The sequence below is a fragment of the Dendrobates tinctorius genome, unplaced genomic scaffold, assembly GCF_039654945.1.
Source record: "Dendrobates tinctorius isolate UK_male_01 unplaced genomic scaffold, ASM3965494v1 ptg000070l, whole genome shotgun sequence".
In the NCBI taxonomy this organism is placed as follows: Eukaryota; Metazoa; Chordata; class Amphibia; order Anura; family Dendrobatidae; genus Dendrobates; species Dendrobates tinctorius.
In genome coordinates, this window is record NW_027361738.1 from 22,194,798 (window position 1) to 22,212,574 (window position 17,777).

Genomic DNA, 17,777 nt, shown 5'->3' on the forward strand with positions numbered 1-17,777 from the left:
TATTAAGCAAATAAATAGCTATGCAGATTCTTGTTATGTCACTGCATTATTACTGCTTTGCTCCTGGTGATAGAAAAATCTTTTTCTTCCTGTATATTGCAAATTACAACCTGTTCTCACATTCCCTAATAGCTCAGTGTGTTATTAGTTTCATTAACAAGCAAAAGGTCACTGATTCCAATCAAGGAGCGGCCATGAAGAAGATTTCCCAAGAAAAGAGAAACAGCATAATCCAGCTCATCGATAGTGGTCTCTCTGCCAAGAAAATTGCCAAACTGCATCGTGTGAGTGCCAAGACAGTTGGAAGTATATTAAATGAAGTCTCTCCAACCATAAAAAAAGCCAAAAAGTGGGTGTCCAGGCAAAATATCAGCGCCAACAAGTCGACTCATCACAAGATCTATCAGGACCCATAGAAGCACATACAGCACGAAACGGCCGTCATCCAGCTAGTTCCACACAGGACTCTCCTGCCACTTTTAATTTGTGCAACTTCAATAATGAGGGACTTTTCATGGGATGGTGAGTGCCACCCTTATTTCTTTGGATATAGACTTTGCCCGTGTTGTTTGACTGCATTGTGTTGCCACCCGAGATCCTGGGGATGGGTCAAATCAACGTTTCCCTGACATAGTCAGGTGTGCTGGCTACAGGTGATGCAGTGGTGAAGATAATTATTGTCTTTTCCACATATTCATTGAAAATATCGGAGTTGACCCATCACAAGATCTATCAGTTCTGGCACAACAAACATGGCAGTTGAGGTGGCTTGTATGCTTCATAATAGTCAGATGACAGACATCCATGCAAGCACCATGTGACGCACATTACACAAGACTGGAATGGTAGCCCAAAAAAAGTGAAGGAGCCTGAACTTCAATATCATCATAAGAAGCGTCGGATCGAGTTTGCAAAAAAATGTGAAAAGTAGATACTAGAAGATTGTAAACGTGTGATTTGGAGCGATGAGAAGAAAGTCAATAGACTAGGCTCTGATAGGTGCAAATGGGTCTGGATGAAACAAGTGAAATGGGCTAATGGATCGAGAAATTGAAGGGACTATCAAATTCGGTGGAGGAAGCCTGATGATATAGGGTTGTTTACCAACCAATGGATACTTGACCTGAATTAATGGTGGTCTCAATGCCGAGCTGTATGTGAGTATCCTACAAGACTAGCAACTTCGTATACTCGAGTACTATGGGTTTGAAAAGAATGGCATAATGTTCCAGCAGTACAATGACCCAAAGCATACATCAAGATGGGCAAAGAAATGGATCAATGACAATGAAGTAAAGGTTCTGGATTGGCCCCCTCAGTCCCCAGACCTCAACCCACTCGAAGACTTGTGGGTAAAGTTGAAGAAAACACTGTATACATGACAGAGTAAGTTTACTAATCTTCAATCTGATTGAGAGCATGCCCAGAAAGATTCAGGCAGTGATGAAAGTCAAAGATGGATTAACAAAATAATAAAAATTAAAATTTAGATTTTTAGGAGAAAACAGTAATAATGCAGCGACATGACAAGAATCTGCATAACTAATCACATGCTAAATAGTTACAAATAAAATGTATGTATGAGATAGTCAAGATTATTATTATTATACATTTTTATAGCGCCATTTATTCCATGGCACTTTACATGTGAGAAGGGGCAAATATAGACAAGTACAATAAACATGAGCAATACAGACACACATAAGTACAGAAGGAGAGAGGACCCTGCCCGCAAGGGCTCACACTCTACAGGGGATGGGTGAGGATACACTAAGAGAGGGTAGAGCTGGTCAGTTCAGTAGACTGAGGATCACTGCAGATTATAGGCTTGCCAGAAAAGGTGGCTCTTCAGGTTCTTTTTGAAGGATTCCATGGTAGGTGAGAGTCTGATGTGTTGGGGTAGAGAATTCCAGAGTATTGGGGAAGCAGTCTTGTATGCGGTTGTGGGAAGAAGAGATAAGAGGAGAGTAGAGAAGGAGATCTTGAGAGGATCGAAGGTTGCGTGTGGGTAAGTACCAGGAGACCATGTCACAGATGTATGGAGGAGACAGGTTGTGGATGGCTTTGTATGTAATAGTTAGGGTTTTGAACTGGAGGATCTGGATGATAGGAAGCCAATGAAGGGCTTGGCATAGGGGAGAGGCTGGGGAATAACAGGGAGACAGGTGGATTAGTCGGGCAGCAGAATATAGGATGGATGGGAGTGGTGTCAGAGTGCTAGAGGGGAGGCCAGAGAGTAGGAGGTTGCAGTAATCGAGGCGGGAGATGATAAGGGCATGCACTAGTGTTTTTGTGGTGTCATGGTCGAGGAATGCACGGATCTGGGAAATATTTTTGAGTTTGAGATGACAGGAGGAGGCTAGGGTTTGGATATGTGGTTTGAAAGAGTGAGCAGAGTCGAGGATCACCCTGAGGCACCGAGCATGCGGGACTGGGGAAAGTGAGAAGCTATTGACATTGATGCATAGGTCTGGTGGAGGAGTAGAGTGAGATAGGGGAAGGATTATGAATTCTGTTTTGTCTATGTTTAGTTTTAGAAAGCGAGCACAGAAGAAAGCTGAAATAGAGGACAGACATTGTGGGATTTTGGTCAGTAAGGAGGTGAGGTCAGGTCCAGATAGGTAGATCTGCGTGTCATCGGCATAGAGATGATACTGAAAACCGTGGGATTCTATGAGCTGTCCCAGGCCGAAGGTGTAGATGGAGAAAAGTAGGGGTCCTAGAAATGAGCCTGGAGGAACACCAACAGAGAGGGGGCGAGGTGAGGAGGTGGTGTGGGAGAGAGAGACACTGAATGTTCAGTCTGTTAGTGTCACAATGTGACTGGCCCTGCATGACGCGACCCGACAATCAGTCAGTCACAAAACCAGCAAAGACAAACATGGGGACACCGGGGACACAATTACAATGGTGGGCCCTGCAATAGGGTCAGGGGAAATGGACACCTTCTGCACTCTCCTAAGGAAGTGCCCTGAACTCTCCTGACGTTCACTATACAGGTTCTTTCAACCTGTCGCCGAACAGGATACCTTGGTCCCTCACTTGCCCTGCACCAATCCCTTACTAGGGAACTGGCATGTGCAGACATTATTCCCACCGCTGTACTAATAAAACACCAAGGAAAGTAACAGACAGGGAAAAACAAACAACACTTATCTTACTCTGCTTTCATGCACCGGACCGCAGAGTAAGACACCCGAACAAGGCTTCCAGCAGAATAACCACTGCTCCAGATAAGCTGCACACACCACTGCTCAAGATTGCACCTCTCTTCAGAACGGTTGGCTTCCAAAGGACCTGTATTACCAACAGTCAGCTGGTGTAGCAGATGACCTTATATAGGAAGGAGGGAGTTGTCACTACCAGCAATAACAGACTTACAAAACATGTAGTAACACCAGCGGGCACTGGGGGCAAAAACTGACATTAACCCCCGATGGCCTGAAAGGAAAAAAGTTTATATATGAGAAGCCCACACTGACACAGATCCAAAAATGGATCGTGACAGATATGATGAGATCCAGGATAGGGCCAAGCCTGTGATGCCCAGAGATGAGAGAATCTGGAGCAGGAGGGAATGGTCCACTGTGTCGAAGGCAGAAGACAGGTCCAGGAGAAGGAGGACAGAGTAGTGTTGCTTGCTCTTGGCGTTTAGTAGGTCATTGGTGACTTTAGTTAGGGCAGTTTTAGTTGAGTGATGCAGTCAGAAGCCTGATTGCATGCGGTCAAAGAGGGAGCAGGAGGAGAGGTGGGAGGACAGTTCAAGATGGACATGCTGTTCCAGTAGTTTTGAGGAATAAGGGAAAAGAGATATCGGGCGATAGCTAGACACAGAGGATGGGTCAAGGGAGTTCTTTTTGAGGATGGGTGTGATCGAGGCATGTTTGAAGGATGAGGGGAACACACCATTTGTAAGTGAGAGGTTGATGAGGTGTGTTAGAGTAGGGATGAAAACTGTGGCAAGGTTAGGGATGGGAGTGGGTCAAGCATGCAAGTGGTGAGGTGTGATCGTGAAAGGTGAGTGGAGAGCTGATCTTCTGTCATGGTGGAGAAGTTGTTATTTGAGAAACAGTGCTGAGCAGCTAAGAGGGGCATTGGAGGCTGTGTGCCAAAGCTTTCTCTGATCATTTCAATATTCTGCTTAAAAAAAGAGGCAAAGTCTTCAGTGGTAATGACATGAGAGGGAGGAGGTGCTGGGGGACGGAGTAGAGAATTGAAAGTGTTGAAGAGCTGTTTAGGGTTGTGAGACAGGGAGGATATGAGAGATGAGAAGTAAGTTTGCTTTGCGGCAGTGAGTGTGGACTTGAAGCTGGTGAGGAACTGCTTGTATGCGGTTAAGTGCTCGGCTGAGCAGGATTTTTTCCATCTCCGCTCAGCAACCCTGGAAGTCTGACTCAAGATGATTGTCAATAAAATTATGGTAGTCTCACGTTCGAAGCAGTAGTGGATGGTGAGATATGGAGCCTGAAAGTTAAAAGTTAAAAACATTGTTACTCTTTTAATCTTCACTGTATATTGTAAGAGCACACACAGCCCCTATGTACCGTAAGAGCCCCCACATAACCTGACCATGATCAGCATGAGACCCACATAGCCTATCCATATTCAGCATGAGATCCACATAGCCTCCACATGATCATCATGAGACCTACATAGCCTTCCCATGATCAGTATAAGACCCACATAGCCTCCCCATGATCAGCATGAGACTCACATAGCCTCCCCATGATCATCAGGAGACCTACATAGCCTGCCCATGATCAGCATGAAACCCACTTAATCTCCCCATGATCAGCATGAGACCCACATAGTCTCCCCATGATCAGCCTGAGACCCACATAGCCTCCCCATGATCAGCAAGAGACCTACATAGCCTCCCCATGATCAGCATGAGACTCACACAGCCTCCCTATGGCTGGTTTCACACTTGCGTTTTTTTTGCGGGATTTTAGCGCTAAAAAACGCATGCGATTTTTTTTCCTATACTTTGCATGGGATGCGCTTATGTGCGCATACACATGCGTTTGTATGCGTTTTTCCGCGCATGCGTTTTTTTGCGGTATGCGCTCGGGCGCACAAAATGCATCCTGTTGCATTTTTTGAGCGTCCGACTTGCCTCAAAAAAACGCATGCGCACGCAATGTGTTTTTTTACAGCAAGACACCCATTATAAGTCTATGGGTGCGCATATGTGCGCATTGGCATGCTTATGTATGCGTTTTTTTGCGCATGCGTTTTTTTTTTACCATTAGTTGGACAATGGAATTTAGGGGTTTTGGTTAGAGTTAGGGTTAGTTAAGGGGGTTTAGGGCTAGGGTTAGGGTTAGCTAGGGTTTAGGGTTAGGGTCAGGGTTAGGGTTAGGGTCAGGGTTAGGGTTAGGGTTAGGGTCAGGGTTAGGGTTAGGGTCAGGGTTAGGGTTAGGGTCAGGGTTAGGGTTAGGGTTAGGGTCAGGGTTAGGGTTAGGGTCAGGGTCAGGGTTAGGGTCAGGGTTAGGGTTAGGGTCAGGGTTAGGGTTAGGGTTAGGGTCAGGGTTAGGGTTAGGGTTAGTAAAGTCATGGTTTGGGTTAGTGTGAGGGGCCACCTAATGTTGGAAAAAACCGCAAACGCGGTAAAAACGCACTAAAAACGCATACAAACGCATAAAAATGCTGCGTTTTTTTCATGCATGCTCATAAAAATGCTTGAAAAAAACGCAGCATTTGTATGCATTTGTATGCGTTTTTTCTATGCGTTTTTTTGCGCTAAAAACGCGCTGGAAAAAAAGCAAGTGTGAAATTAGCCTATGATCAGCATGAGACCCAATAGCATCTCCATATCCAGCATAAGACCCACATGGCCTCCCCATGATCAGTATGAGACCCACATAGCCTCCACATGATCAGCATGAGACCCACATAGCCTCCCCATGATAATCATGAGACCCACATAGCTTTCCTGTGATCAGCATGAGACCAACATAGCCTTCCCATGATTAGTATGAGACCCACATAGGCTCCCCGTGTCCAGCATGAGACACACATAGTCTCCTCTTGTCCAGCATGAGAACCCCATACCCTTCTCTCACCAGCAAGAGACCCCATAGCCAACCTATAGCCTTCCCATGATTAGTATGAGACCCACATAGCCTCCCCATGTCCAGCATGAGACCCCCATAGCTTCCACATGTTCAGCCAAACATCCCATACACATGAAATAAAACCCAACCACATATTCCGCTCCCATTCCCCAAGCATTCTGCCTCTGCTCTCTCTGATGCACTGGCTCCCTGCATTGCATAGATGACCTGTTTAAATGATGTAATCACGTCACCTGTCTCACACGCTGATTGGTTGCAGAAGGCCTCCTCCATCCAGAGGATGCAGATAGCGGTGACAGGCTGGGGAAGACATGGGGAGGACATGGTGAGTCCGGGGGTCACTGTTTTCAGCCTCTCGGCTGTCTCGGACTGCAGGCCGAATGGAAACAGCCAGAGGGCCGGATGTGGCAGCGGGCTGTACTTTACCCGGGTCTACCTAAGGGATCTAAAATAAATGTTTTACAAAATATTAAATAATTAAAAAAAATTGGATCAATCAATTTTCCATCTTTAAAAACAAAAATATCATAAGACAAGTACGGTATATTTAGTATTACCGAGTCTGTAAAAGTCTGATCTATCAAAATATAAAATTATTAAAAACATGCGGTAAACACCGTAAATTGGAAAAAAATTAATATACAGAATTGCATTTTGTCAATGGTCATGCCTTTGCAAAGAATGCAATAAAAAATAATCAAAAACGTTGTATTTAAACCAAAATAGTACCAATCAAAATATTTTGCTCACAAAGAGCTCAATAGATGAAAAAAGAAAAGTTACGGGTCTCAGGACATGGGACAACAAACCAAATATTTATTTTTACAAACCTGTGAATTTGTTTCACCACTACAACAATTAGATCTATTTATGAGTGTGTACACACTTTGTTTATAGCATGTTCTCTTCAGATTTGAATCTTCAAAGTGATTTTTCAAATATGCAGCATGTCAATTCTTTCAGTGTTTTTGCAGCATTTCTCATCTATTCAAACCAATGGGGAAAATACTAAATTAAAAACAGACCAAAAACACATACCACAACATACCAAAATGTGTCAAATACATGCAAATTTAAAAAATTTACTGAAAATATTTGACCTGAAGTATCATGTTTCTAAATCCTTTTTGCCAGTCAAGGATCGCTGTAAAAACAAAACTCCTAGAGCATAAGAACAATACAGTTTTTTTCCTACAATTTAACAGCACTTAAAATTTTTTGCTACGTTTTCCAGTACAATATATAGTAAAATGAATGTTGATATGCAGAATTACAATTCATCTTGCAAAATACAGTCCCATATGGCTAAGTAGATGAAACAATGAAAAAATTATGGATCTTGGAAGAAGGAAAGGAAATTACAAAGAGTGCTAAAATTAAAGTTGCCTGTGGCGAGAAGGGGTTAAAATTGTAAATAATTTCATGTATTTATAACTTACAGGAAAAATTATTGATGATGACAGTTCTGGTTTTCAGTATTACGAAAATACAAAAAGTGATGATGCTTCTAAAAGGTAACAAAAATCTATCTATAATCATAATTATTATCTGTCTATCTATCATCTATCTATTTATCTATAATCATCATTATCTATCTATTAAACTATCTATCTATTGATATATAATCATCATTATTATATATCTACCTATCTACCTATTACACTGGTCTACAAAAAAAATTTTTTTCTGGCATGGACCTTAAGAACAGTTTTAGACTAATTTGAGGGTGCTGAATTCAAATCTGATCTTATAATTTCTCTATCACATCACGTTTTTGCGCTATAGGTATATAGCCCATTTTCATGAATTCCATGAAAAATATAAGTAGTGTATGAAAAGTGCCGGTTTATACGTTTCACTAAGGTAAATTTAGTTTTCATTTAGTCTCCCAATAAATGTGAGAATATCTTTGTTTTCTTTGAACATGCATAATTCCCATTTGTTATGATAATAAAGTAAACAAACAGTTTTCAACGGACACAACAGTCGTGTGCAGGTGCTGCTTTATTTATTGAAATTTTCAATGAATTTTGATATTTATTGTTTTTATCCTGCTGTTTTTCAGTTTTTTGTTTGTGAATCAATACCTAAGGTGTGGGGGGGGGCAGAAATTCAATGAACAATTCAGATCAGATGTTTTGCTGATCTAACAATGGCCTCTACATCTCACAGAAGACAGTGCTCAAATGATCCAAATATTTTTTGTCACATCTGTGGAAACTTTACTGTGAAGACTCAGAGGCACAACATTACTGACTTTGTTAAGAGGGTGTATTTTGTGTACTTTAAAGAAAAACTTGGAGACCAAGGAAAGCATTGGGCTCCTCACAAAGTGTGCAAAACCTGTATTGAGAGCTTGAGATCATGGTCTCAAGGAAAGAATGCTAAACTTCATTTTGGAGTTCCTATGGTTTGGAGAGAACCAAGCAATCATTTAGAAGACTGCTATTTCTGCCTTGTCGATGTAAAAGGTTTGAATAAGAAAAACACCTAGTATTGTGAGGAAAGAAGGAGACACAATCGCAATATAGGGTCTTATCCCACAAATAAAGTAAGCGGTTTGACAAAAAACTGCTCACCTGGTAGTAGGTATTCAAAGCATGTATAGATAAGGGCTGCTGCAGATCCACAAGTCGGTCACCGACTATCTGAAACAGAGCTCTGCAAAGGAATACGTGGATTTCGTCCGCGTTGCCCAAATGATGAAATTCCAGAAGGTTAATAAGGTTTGACAGTGGTTTATTCTACGCGTTTCAAGGTTTTTTGCAACCTCTTCTTCAGGAAATAGGTGGTATTTCCTGAAGAAGAGGTTGCAAAAAACCTTGAAATGCGTAGAATAAACCACTGTCAAACCTTATTAACCTTCTGGAATTTCAGCATTTGGGCAGCGCGGACGAAATCCACGTATTCCTTTGCAGAGCTCAATAAGAAAAACAAGCAATATTTGCAATACCCGAGTATCCCTTCTGCTATTTGACCAGTTGCCCATAGTGAAGACATACCTGTTCCAAAATTTACTGCGCTTCCAGAAAACATTGACACAGATCTCTCCTCACATTGTTCTAATGATGAAGAAGACAGTCCAGATATTTTTCAGCTATCTGATGAAGATTGTGACAAACCAATTCTGTTTACTCAGTCTGCTTTGAATGATCTGGTTAGAGATCTTTATCTACCAAAAGAGTCTGCTGAACTATTGGCTTCAAAGACTACAAGAGTATCGAATGTTGAAACCCGGTGCAAGTGAAAATATCTCGAAATCCTGATGTGATAGCCAAAAACGGAATTCATATTCGTAATCAGCAGCCAAAATTGACTTAAAATATGTTTTAAAACCTTTTGCCAGAAAAATTTCGTTGACCAGTGTTATCTTTCTATTATCTATCTATCTATCTATCTATCAGTCTGTCTGTCTGTCTGTCTTTCTATCTATCTCTCATCAACATTATTATCTATCTATAATCATCATTATCTATCTATTAATCTATCTATTTATATATAATCACCATTATCTATCTACCTATTTATCTTTCTATTACCTATCTATCTATCTATCTATCTATCTATCTACAGACACGGTATTGGCTTGGATGCACAACAGCAGAAAAAGCAGTGATGTCAGCCGCAGACACTGTTCCTGGATGCTGGGGTTCAGCCCACAAAGTCAGGTGCTTTGCTGCCATGTGCCTGATCATGCTTATGGTGGTTAGGCTGGTAGTTTTGCTACTCCTGCTGATGCTGGCCTGGCAGGCTTTGAAAATGGCCTTTTTTGGGGCTATCAGCAGAGTCTTTAAAAAACAACCAGAATCGGGAAGATCTAACAGTTGTACTGGCAACTTCTATCGTGTTGGTGTTACGGGGAATGGTTGCCCGCCTTCTGTCTGTTGCACCACACAGCTTCTTTCTGCCTTTTGGGGTGCTACACCTCCCTCCCCCTGTGTGCTGCTGTCCTCACTCTGCATGTCCTCCTGCCAGGTTGGTTCAGTTACTATATCATCAACCACCTTGTCTTCTACTTCTGCACCCTGGTCCTCCTCCTGACTTTCTGGCAATTGTGTCTTATCATCGTCCACCTCTTGTGACACTTTCCCCATGTGATCTCCCCTTGCCCTGCTTCAAGTGGACTGGGTGAGGGGCCCGAATCTATAAATGGAAAAGTGAACAGTTCTTCAGAGTGTCCAAGTGTGGGATCAGTTGCTTCCGGGCACTCGGCTATGGTGGGAGGAAAGAGGATCAGGGTGAGGAATATGTGGTCTAGACTCATGGCTACTGAGACTTGACCATGTGGAAGACTGCTGGCACCATGCTGGATCCCTGCTCTGACTGGAAGGGCCTCCGGTGTGTCAGTTCACTCACCCGTGCTGCAGTTGGTTCCTCTCTTCCTCATGCTCCGCATGCTCCCAGCAGCACTTCCAGTTGGGCTTTCAACCTTGTCGTCTTAAAGGGCCAGCACATGCAATTGCTATTTCCTCCCCAGCCAATGGTTGTGACGCATTATGTATATATTGCTTTCTCTCAACTGGGGAGGTGCCTGAGCAACCTTCCTGTTTTGCAGTTTAAGCTGTGTAAGGTTGAATACCGGTCCTTGCTGTACTCTGATGCAGATCCTGCCTGCTGCACTCTGATACAAATACTGCCTGCTACACTCTGATGCAAACTCTGCTGCACTGCAGTGCAAACTCTGTCTGCTGCACTCCGGTGCGACCTCTGCCTGCTGCACTCTGATGCAGATTCTGCCTAATGCACTCTGATACAAACACTGCCTGCTGCACTCTGTTACAAACTCTGTTTGCTGCACTCTAGTGGGAACTCTGTCTGCTGCACTCTGATGTGAACTCTGCTGCATTCTAATACAAGCTCTGCCAGTTGTTTGCTCCAGTCTGTCCTCTGGGTCCAGCTGCTGCGTGTCCATTGGTCTTTCCTAGAGTGGCACCTGGCATTCATCGGGAGCTAAGTCTAACCTCACCATCAGAGGCTCTAATGAAGAGTCAGGTGTTCACTTAGTCACACCCCTCCAGGCTGTCCACAGTCTGTGGCACAGTGGTTCTACAAACCACATCCGTGACAAACACAGGGTGGGTGGTGGTGGCAAAATGACTGGAAGCATTATCTGCTATCCAACCAACAACTTTTTGACACTGCTCTGGGTTCAATAGTGATGGGCTGCGGTCCCCTAGCAATTGGGACATGAAGGTCAGGCGAGAAGATGTGGGTGTTTGTTGTGGCACAATTTCTGCTTGACCATGGCCTTGGCCTCTGCATGCACCATCACCATCACGTCTAGTTCCCCGTCCATTGCCACGTGCCTTGCTGATTTTAAACGGAGGACAATATTTTCCATGATCACTACAAATGGCTGAATTTTGAGCGAACTTATATGTGATCCGTGTGACGGGCAAACCACAGTTTTATATAGCTGGCCTGTAGGTAACAATTTTTAACAGCAAATTGGTGTCAATAACTTCACAAACTCACTGCAACAAAATTTAAATGGAGGCCAGAAATGGCAGAATTTTGAGCGCAATTGTATGTGATGTGTGTGACGGACAAACCACAGTTTTAAATAGCTGGCCTGTAGGTAACTATTTTTAACAGCAAACCGGTGTCAATTACTTCGCTAAAACACTGCAATAAAATTTAAATGGAGGCCAGAAATGGCGGAATTTTGAGCGCAATTATATGTGATCCGTGTAATGGACTAACCACAATTATAAATAGATGGATTTTTAACTCTGTAATGTGGAAAGGATCTTGCTGTATTCTGCAGTGTCAACAAGCAAATGGAGCAGAAAAATTGTGTTCTCTGGATTGCTTTTGAAGCAAATAATCAGGATTAAAATCCCCCCCAAAATTATTCCTCGCCCCTTATACCTGGGGCTATGTCTAGAAATTTCTGTAAAAGCAGCAGTAGACAGAACTGGAATGGACTCTCTTGCTATCTTCACTGCAGTCTGCCTGCCTAGCACTGATATCTATGCAGATGGATTAGTCCTCAGAAGGACTGTTAGTTGAGATGGATGTGTGTATAATATATGGTATACCTATACTAAATAAGAACCAAGCAAATCTCTCCCTAGCTCAGCAGCAACTCTCGCTACACTGCCTGATTCCGGAGTAGACTGTGACATGTATGGCGGTGCCAGGTCTGATATAGACCTAATGACGCTGTGCGATCAGCCAATCACTGTAATGCCACAACCAACATGGCTGCGGCATTACAGTGTGTGGCAGACAATCCCTGTATGTTCATCAGCTGACTAAAGAGGGACAAACATGCAGGGAGGGGACTCGAGCTCCCGCCGAACAACCCCTGAAATACTTGGCGAGCTCCAAGCATCTCGAGCAGTGAGATGCTCGGTTGAGTACCGAGTAGAGGCGAGCATGCTCGCTCATCACTAATCAAGACATCATTGATGCAAAAGAGTTAGTAAAAAAGTGTGTATCCTCTAAATTATATAATCCTATAAACATGACACCAACTGATTTCTTGATACAAATGTATAATTTTATTTGTCACATAATACAAAATCAGTTAAAACATATGAAGGCAAAATGGTGACCAAAAGGGTGCTGTCTAATTGGGCTATTGCAATGTAGTATATATATATATATATATATATATATATATATACAGTCATGGCCAAAAGTATTGACACCCCTGCAATTCTGTCAGATAATATTCAGTTTCTTCCTGAAAATGATTGCAAACACAAATTCTTTGGTATTATTATCTTCATTTAATTTGTCTTAAATGAAAAAACACAAAAGAGAATGAAGCAAAAAGCAAAACATTGATCATTTCACACAAAACTCCAAAAATGGGCCGGACAAAAGTACTGGCACCCTCAGCCTAATACTTGGTTGCACAACCTTTAGCCAAAATAACTGCGACCAACCGCTTCCGGTAACCATCAATAAGTTTCTTACAATGCTCTGCTGGAATTTTAGACCATTCTTCTTTGGCAAACTACTCCAGGTCCCTGATATTTGAAGGGTGCCTTCTCCAAACTGCCATTTTTAGATCTCTCCACAGGTGTTCTATGGGATTCAGGTCTGGACTCATTTCTGGCCACCTTAGAAGTCTCCAGTGCTTTCTCTCAAACCATTTTCTAGTGCTTTTTGAAGTGTGTTTTGGGTTATTGTCCTGCTGGAAGACCCATGACCTCTGAGGTAGACCCAGCTTTCTCACACTGGGCCCTAAATTATGCTGCAAAATTTGTTGGTAGTCTTCTGACTTCATAATGCCATGCACACGGTCAAGCAGTCCAGTGCCAGAGGCAGCAAAGCAACCCCAAAACATCAGGGAACCTCTGCCATGTTTGACTGTAGGGACCGTGTACTTTTCTTTGAATGCCTCTTTTTTCTCCTGTAAACTCTATGTTGATGCTTTTGCCCTAAAAGCTCTACTTTTGTCTCATCTGACCAGAGAACATTCTTCCAAAATGTTTTAGGCTTTTTCAGGTAAGTTTTGGCAAACTCCAGCCTGGCTTTTTTATGTCTCGGGGTAAGAAGTGGAGTCTTCCTGGGTCTCCTACCATACAGTTCCTTTTCATTCAGATGCCGACGGATAGTACGGGTTGACACCGTTGAATCCTCGGACTGCAGGGTAGCTTGAACTTGTTTGGATGTTAGTGGAGGTTCTTTATCCAACATCCGCACAATCTTGCGTTGAAATCTCTTGTCAATTTTTCTTTTCCGGCCACATCTAGGGAGGTTAGCCACAGTGCCATGGGCTTTAAACTTCTTGATGACACTGCGCACGGTAGACACAGGAACATTCAGATCTTTGGAGATGGACTTGTAGCCTTGAGATTGCTCATGCTTCCTCACAATTTGGTTTCTCAAGTCCTCAGACAGTTCTTTGGTCTTCTTTCTTTTCTCCGTGCTCAATGTGGTACACACAAGGACACAGGACAGAGGTTGAGTCAACTTTAATCCATTTCAACTGGCTGCAAGTGTGATTTAGTTATTGCCAACACCTGTTAGGTGCCACAGGTAAGTTATAGGTGCTGTTAATTACACAAATTAGAGAAGCATCAAATGATTTTTCGAACAGTGCCAATACTTTTGTCCACCCTCTTTGTTATGTTTGGTGTGGAATTATATCCAATTTGGCTTTAGGACAATTCTTTTTGTGTTTTTTCATTTAAGACAAATTAAATGAAGATAATAATACCAAAGAATTTGTGTTTGCAATCATTTTCAGGAAGAAACTGAGTATTATCTGACAGAATTGCAGGGGTGTCAATACTTTTGGCCATGACTGTATATATATATATACAGTATATATATACAGAAATAGTAAAATATACTGTATATAGCATCAGGTGGAAGGTTCATAGAAAAGCCTAATATATACTGCCATAGATCAAAAGAGAGCATATATCATATGTTAGTTACAGTTATTACATCCAGACTGGAGATGAGCGAGCACTAATTGCTCTGGTGCTTGTTGCTTGAACCGAACAATTCCTAACACGCAACATGCTCGTTTCAAGTAACGAGAATAATGGAAATCATTGGAAAAGCCAAGCTTTTTTACTGCAGACCCTAGAAAGAGGTCTGGAGTCAGCATGATGCTGCTGTGAACAATGGAGTCACACTTTGACTCCACTTTAAGGACTAACAATAAAACATTCCAAATCAACGAGAAATTGCATTTTACAGGAAAAAAAAGTCAAGAAACATTTTTCCTGTATAATGTCTTGTATATAATGCAAAAGGATTTTAAAAAAAATCATAATTTTATTAAACCAAAATTATTTTTTTTTATGAAAAAAGGACATTTCAGTTTAATTTATGAAGGAAGCAAGAACTGCCAAAAATTAGAGACTCAGATACACCCTGTATTAACTGGTTTCATATGTCCTGATATTTCCAGTAACAGAAAAACTGGTACCAGAGATATCTGTGTCCGTGTGTATAATATGTGCAGCACAAGTGTGGCCACCGTGTGCTGCATAAGTACCACACGCACCGGAGGCAGGGAAGCAGCGGTATTGTTTGCACTGTTCCACGCTGCCAGTTGCTGAAGACAACTCTCATCATCTTCCCCTTCTCTGCCGGCAATTAGCGCGAGCAGGGAAGAATTATGAGAGTTATATTAAACTGATAACAGAGAGAGCAGGCAGCGGCTTTTGGGACTATTAGGCTGGAGTCACACACAACGAATAAAAAATCAGTCCCATTTTAACGGTCCGAAATCGCACAAAGGTATCTTAACCAGTGATGCGTTTTTGATGCGATTTTTCTTCATTGATGCGATTTTAATCGCATGTAAGGATCCTTTTGACATCCGTCTCGCTAGATTTTCTCGCAGGATAGCAAAATGGACAAATAATGGAGCCCAATGACAGGTTTCCCCACATACACGAATTAATAGATCTAGACACACATATATATATATTTATATATATATATATATATATATATACATGTCATAGAGACACATTTATACATATATTTCTAATTCATACAGTTCATCAAAGCAGAATAGCCGCAGAAACATTTGCCGGCTTTTGGATATTTATTCTCCTGCCCGACATGAAATGACACATGGTTTACATATAGTTAACCATTTCATTTCATGTTTTTTTGTTATGTCTATCACTATTAATTAGATGAGTGTTTGTGGGTAAAATTATGGAGTTGTAGGGGTTAATTTAAGGGGTTAATTGGTTGTATTAAATTGCAGGGACTCCTGCTGACGTCACTGAGGCTGCAGGGAGTCCCCGTAATTTAATACAACGAATTAACCCCTTAAATTAACCCCTACAACTCCATAATTTTACCCACAAACACTCATCTAATTAATAGTGATAGACATAGCAAAAAAAACATGAAATGAAATGGTTAACTATATGTAAACCATGTGTCATTTCATGTCGGACAGGAGAATAAATATCCAAAAGCCGGACAATGTTTCGGCGGCTATTCTGCTTTGATGAACTGTATGAATTAGAAATATATATATAAATGTGTCTCTATGACATGTATAAAATATATATATATACATATAAATATATTGTGTCTAGATATATTCATTCTTTCTTTATTTAACCGGTCTCTGTGATTTTAGTGTATTGGAATAAAGAATTGCCGGCTTTTGCTAAAGGACACCGGGTGCGATTTAATCGCAACTCACACATCGGGTCCATTTTTAGTCCCATTTTTTATCGCCCCCATAGACTTGTATTGTCGAATCCGATCCGAAAATCGGTGACAATCGTAGCATGCTGCGATTGTCTCGGTCAGAGGATCGGATGCAATAAAAAAATCGCATGATGTGAGCTGCCCCATAGAATAACATGGGTTCGAATGCAATGCGATTTTTTTATTGCACTGCATTTGTCCGTTTTATTCGCCAGTGTGACCCCGGCCTTACTCCCAATCAGCCTACACCTGCTGCCACTAATACCAATGAGAGCAGACGGCGGCTGATGGGAGTATTCCTCACCCCTCCGCCTGCAGTATCAATAAATAAATTAATTAATTTTAAAAAAGCATGGATTCCACTGTATTTTTGTTAACCAGCCAGAAAAAACTGACAGCTGGGGGTTGCAAACCTCAGCTGTCATCATTAGCAAGGCTGATTTTCAAGAATAGAGGGGCCCCATGCTGTTTTTTTAAATTATTTAAATAATTTTTTGACAACCAGCTTAGCTAAAGCTGACAGCTGGGGGCTCGTATTCTCAGGTTAGTAACGGGCCACGGATGTAGACCCCAAGCTTAACAATAGCAACCCACAGCCACCCATAGAAAATACATGTATTAGATGCGCTAATAGTGGTGCTGTGTCTGCTTCTTCCCACTTGCTCTGTAGTGGTGGAAAGTGCAGTTCTTATTTGTGGGGTTGAGGTCACCTTTGTATTGTCTGGTGACATCAAGCCCATGGCTTAGAAATGGAGAGGTGTCTATAAGACACCTCTCCATTACTAATTCTATAGTTATATGCTTTCAATTAAGTTTCTGGTAAAAGGGTAGGAAAGAAAGAAAGCGCACTGATCTAAATGTAAATGAAATAATTAAATCGTGGGTGAATAGAGGTGTCACTCACCTTTTATAAATCTTGAAATTTTGCATATAGGTCACTTAGGACCATTAGGTGTTCAAAGGTGGATTTGCAGTAAATGACGTTTCTGGTAAAAGGGTAGGAAAAAAAAAAAAGAAAGCGCACCGATCTAAATGTAACTGTAAAATTGGATCGTAGGTGAATATAGGTGTCACTCACCTTATATAAATATTGATATCTTGAATATAGGTCACTTAGGACGATTAGATGTTCAGAGGTGGATTTCTTCTGTGGTAGGTATGCTGCAAATCCCTGGTAGCTAGTAAGTCACTCAGACCAAATAACCATAGGAATGTTATCCAATAAATTTTATACCAGGCTATTTGCGCTCCCGTCGGTGTAGGATCCAAGGCTTCTTTTATCCAAAAAAGGTTTTCAATATTTCTCAAGAAAAAGCACATTTTCTTGAGAAATATTGAAAACCTTTTTTGGATAATAAGAAGTCTTGGATCCTACACCTACGGGAGTGCAAATAGCCTGGTATAAAATTTATTGGATGCTTTCAATTAAGACACAGCCAGAATAAAGTCTTTTATTTGAAATAAAACAAAACACAGTTTTCAGTTTTTATTTAAAAATGACAAACACAGTTATACTTACCAAATGCCTAATTCCACTGAATTCTTCAT

The 17,777-nt window shown here is 41.6% G+C and overlaps 1 protein-coding gene across 3 annotated transcripts in view; it reads left to right on the forward strand.

The window, feature by feature from the left end:
• Positions 1-17,777, forward strand: part of LOC141095454 (ATP-dependent translocase ABCB1-like) — a 485,663-nt gene that overhangs the window by 31,036 nt on the left and 436,850 nt on the right. For 2 of the 3 annotated variants that reach the window (XM_073581458.1, XM_073581459.1), the window contains exon 3: positions 7,519-7,591. In XM_073581458.1, the coding sequence (XP_073437559.1) occupies positions 7,519-7,591 (73 nt within the window). Of the gene's footprint in view, positions 1-7,518; positions 7,592-17,777 lie in introns of those variants that run through there. The other variant, XM_073581460.1, reaches the window with a different exon arrangement.